We start from the raw sequence: 4,872 nt of genomic DNA, 5'->3' as shown, positions 1-4,872 counted from the left end.
ATTTTAAAATTTGATTATTTATTTTATATTAACTATAATTAACGTGATAAGTTATACCTTCATTAAAAATTAAAACTAATTAAAATCTAAATGAAATGATAAAAAAATAATGTAAAATACTACACTAATTGCATATATAAGTTTTTTACTTTTTCTATTCTATAATACGTCTTATAACGAAGAGAAAAAAAGAAGGAAAAAGAGCTAGAACAGATTCGAATTGAAAAACATTACCAAATATTAAAGTCGTATATATATTATACATGATATGTATCTTCCAATCTAACCAAGTGAGCTGACTTAACAGAATGATGATATACATATAACTTTATTCACATTCACAAATTTCTTCTACAAAATACTCTTTTTTTTTCATATTATAAGAAAAAATTATAATATATTTTACACGACAATTTGTTTCTTATAAAAATGAACAGAGATAATATTAAAAAACTATTTTTTAGAAAGAGATAAATTACAATTTAAAATTTGGTTCAAATTTAAATATTAACTATGTCTTCAACAACATTATGACCTATACAGAAATATATACTTACGAGAGAGAGAAAAAAGCAACGATGACCATTATAAGTGAAAGCCCTAGGTTTATAATAAGAAGAATAATGACACACATTCTCTAATACATAAATACAAACATATAAAATTAAATGAAATATCTCAAAATTTATAATTAATAATAAACTTTAGTCAAGAGGTTTTGGTAATATTTCTCTTATAATATAATATATGTTTGAATGGTCCAACCAATATCATCCCGCAACACACGGCTAAAAATAACCTAGTTTTACATTTTTTTTTTGATAAATTTAAGATAAAAATATTAAAATATGTGTGTCATAATATATAAATGATCTTGAATTTAAACATTATATATAAAATTTTGTTAAATATTTCAGAACAAACTTTGTTACACATAGTAGCTTTATTTTAGTCAAACAAAATTAAATTCGAGCAAACGAAAGACATGCTCATAATCAGTATTTTAGTTTTACCTTGATGGCCAAGCTTAAAATCCAAACTATAAAGGTAACCATACGTCCCTTCCTGAACCTAAAGAGGCCCCACAGCCATAATGGTAAATGACTCAAAAGCCATGCAATGTACAACACACACACACACCCCCAGAAACCCCCCAAATTACAAGATTTACCCCCACATTTTGAAGCATAAATAACATCCCCCTGCACCGCATTTCTTCCCTTTCTCCCTCCTCAGCTCCTCCACCTCTAGTTTCAGAAAAACCTCGTCACTCTGCCCCCATGCTTTCTCTCCCTCCCTCCGACCCCTTCTCCACCTTCTCCGCCGGCTTCACGCCGTGGGACCACGATGAGGATTCCCACGCCCTCTTCTCCCCCAAACCCGTCTCTTCCAGCTCCGGCTCTGACGACAAATCCGAACCGAACCAACATGTATCCGCCTCCTCCACGGCGATGGAGGAGCGGAAACGGCGCCGCATGATATCGAACCGGGAATCGGCCCGCAGGTCCAGGATGCGGAAACAGAGACACCTGGAGAACCTTCGGAACCAGTTGAACAAGTGCAGGGTCGAAAACCGGGAACTGAGTAACCGGTTGCAGTTCGTCCTGCACCACTTGAACCGCCTCCGAACCGAAAACGAATGGTTACACTCCGAGCGAACCTTGCTCCGCCAAAAAGTCGCCAACTTAACACAAATTTTGATTTTCCAACAATTCCAAACTTTCTCCCCTGCATGGACATGCACCAACAACAACACCTCGCTCATGACAATTAATCAAGTTAATTAAACCCTATATATATATATAGAGAGAGAGATTTATAATAAGGTCTTGGTAAAAAATTCCAAGTGGTCTAAGATGTCCTATATGTAATTATTGTTAAAAGTTAGATAAAGTCTTAAAGAGATGGTAAAGGGTGGGATTTTTGGGAAAAATATTAGGCAAGGTTTTGGAAAATATTAGTTCATCTTTTTCAAAACCAAAAGGATTATTGTATATTGCCGATTATAATATATCTGTGTAGAATATTAGCTTTTTCTTTTTTTTGGTTATTCTGGTATAGGATTATTACCTTTTTTTTTAGTTGTTAGCTGATAGCTTCTTTTTTTTTTTGTCAAAATCGCTTCTTCCCTGACTTTCTATTTAGTTATATATCATGATAATGCACGACTCATACTGGTTCTGCAGAGTCCAAATTAAGTTCAAACTTAAAAGTCAAACCTAATGTTAAAGCAAACTCACTAATTAACAATATAATTCCATAATGTATACAACTACGGCAGTTAATAATAGCATACCGCGGAGGAAGAAGGAACGATGGAAAAAGGTGATAACTAAGTCGGATGAATGCAGGTCAAAAAATTGTAAGAAGTATGAATATATAAATAATATATATCCACCGACACTGTAAAAGTAAAAGAAAAAAGTATTGCTACATTACTGCTTGTAACCGCGGTCATTTTGTTTCATTTTAATTTGGGCCTATGATACAATAATACTATATCATATTATTTGCTGTCGAACCATAGAACCGAAAATAATTGGTCATGCAATTCAGGTAAAAAAATATATAATTGGTCATGCAAGCCCTGAATTCCAAATGACTTTTCTCTCTTCTAATGAAGTTTAATTAGGGTTTTGTATGAAAAAAGAGTTTTATATATATATATATATATATATATATATATATATATATATATATATATATATATATATATATATATAATCACAATGAGGTTTGAATTATTCAAACTTTTGATTTTTCCTCACTTGGTTGATTCCAGTAGGTCATAATAGAATAGTTTTGAAAAGAAAACTAAAAAAAAAGGCGTTTCGTATTTCTTTTTAAATAAATTTTACAATAAATAACCTGATAGTAATTCATTAATTAATAATTCTTTTCACTAACAATAATGTTTTAAAATTAAAATATTTTCTGAATAATGGGTCTTTATACACGGGAATTCAAATGAAGATCAACATTGTCTTAAAAAATATATGAGGAAAATATGTCTGTAGCTTTACAAGGGCAACGAATATGTCACTTTCTTTAATCAAAGTACAAATTAAACTTAATCCCTCTTTTTTTTTTTTCCCTTCTTTTTAAGAGAATCAAGTTGATTGGTTTTGGATTAAGTGCAATTAAGTTGAGAACTTTAGCCTATATGGTAATATAAAGTGATTGATGACTTTGTACACAAGACTTTGCTGAACAGAGGGGCCACAGGTTATAATCAAAGACGTAACCCAATCACTGGTCTACAAACAAAGTGCACTCGTCACTCCCAATTTGATTATCTTACAGTGTATATATAATTATTTACCTCCATAATTTTGTAAAAAACAGAGACTCACCTCATCTCCACCTTCTTAATTCTTTGTATTTTTTAATCCTTCTGTCCAGTCTCTAAATGTATGTGTATTCCAGTAACAGATATTCAATGTTTATAGATCACATATCGCATAAGAAATGACTGATTAATTTTTATATTTTTTTTATCGATAACATTAATTATTAATTTGCTAATTTTTATTAACAAAAAATATTCAAACTCATTATCATTTTTCTCTCTTCTTCCTCTAAGTCTGTAACCACCAATTTATCCTTGTAATTTCCCTCAAATATAAGATTAATTCAATAATTATGAAAGAGTTAAGAAAAAAAGAGAAGAGAAAAATCATAGATTTAAATTATCTAAATAATATTTTTAGTAAATATTAATAATAAAACTAATAAACTAATATTTGCGGATAAAAAAAACTTATAACTCCTAGATTCTAATTAATCTTTATACAATACATACATCAGCAATCTTCTTACTTAGATATTTATAAAATGGAATGACGCCACTGAATTATATTGAAAAAATAAACATCATCATTTAAATCTTCCTTTATATTTTAGGATCATCAGGAAGAGGTTTCTTCGGCTAATAATCCTCCATCTCTCAATCAATGTAGTCATAACCTCACCAAATAAGAAAATGTACGTGTAAACTTTCACTGTCCCATCTTTATTCATTTCACAATGACTTTAACTGATGTGTGTATGAATCTTTATATACTAATGTTATGCAACCAATAAAAAATTGTACATGTATACTTTTAGCTTTCACAATGACTGTATGTAACTGATGTCATACAAGAATCTTAATAGTATTTTAATTTCTTTTGAAAAATGGATTGGTTTGATCAATATATTAATATTCTGTCATGTGTCACCATTTAAATTATCGAGGGTAATGCACCGCGCGTGTACATGTTTAGTTATTTTTTTTTCTCAACTTGCCTATACTTGATGGTAAAACTTTTGATTGAAATTTCAGAAACTTATTCAAGTTTCTATTCATGACATCATTTAAAATTATATTATTAAAAAAATTTGTGTATCGTTCTTATTTAAAAGATAACCTAAAGAGTTCTCACATAATTGAATCCTCAATTTTAAAATAAAAACCGATGATGCCAAAAACATATACTTCCTTCAATTAGAAATTAAGAATTAAGCAGTCACGATCTCTTGGGTTAGGTCATAGGTGTAGGTTACAATTTTCTCTCACATTCTTTGATCTCCAATATTTTCTTTGAATTTCCTCAAAAAACAAAAAAGATGAATTCCACATTTTTAACAGCTAGCTAAATACATTCTAACTTAATTCTTTATATTAGTTGAAATAAAAATAAAAAGCCATAAATTTTGTGTATCTTGAGTTTTGATATCGGTTTATTATGAGAAGCGAGTGTTTTTAACTTTTTCTTGGATTGGTTGCGTTTTCACATCCTTAATAATTTACTTCCAAGTTAAATTTTTAACTATATAGAACTTTGAAATTTCTTCGGTGACCAAGTCAAGAATAGCAGCAACACATTTGGT

At 29.9% G+C, this 4,872-nt stretch overlaps 1 protein-coding gene across 1 annotated transcript; it reads left to right on the top strand.

The window, feature by feature from the left end:
• Positions 1 to 1,204: 1,204 nt before the first annotated feature.
• On the top strand, positions 1,205 to 2,041 carry LOC114392598 (basic leucine zipper 4-like). The gene has a single exon (XM_028353788.1). The coding sequence runs from the start codon at positions 1,281 to 1,283 to the stop codon at positions 1,785 to 1,787; it is 507 nt and encodes a 168-aa protein (XP_028209589.1). The 5' UTR covers positions 1,205 to 1,280; the 3' UTR covers positions 1,788 to 2,041.
• Positions 2,042 to 4,872: the final 2,831 nt, after the last annotated feature.

Source organism: Glycine soja, chromosome 17 (genome assembly GCF_004193775.1).
Source record: "Glycine soja cultivar W05 chromosome 17, ASM419377v2, whole genome shotgun sequence".
NCBI lineage: Eukaryota > Viridiplantae > Streptophyta > Magnoliopsida > Fabales > Fabaceae > Glycine > Glycine soja.
Note: the sequence above shows the minus strand (reverse complement) of the source record. Positions and strands in the feature narration are given on the sequence as shown.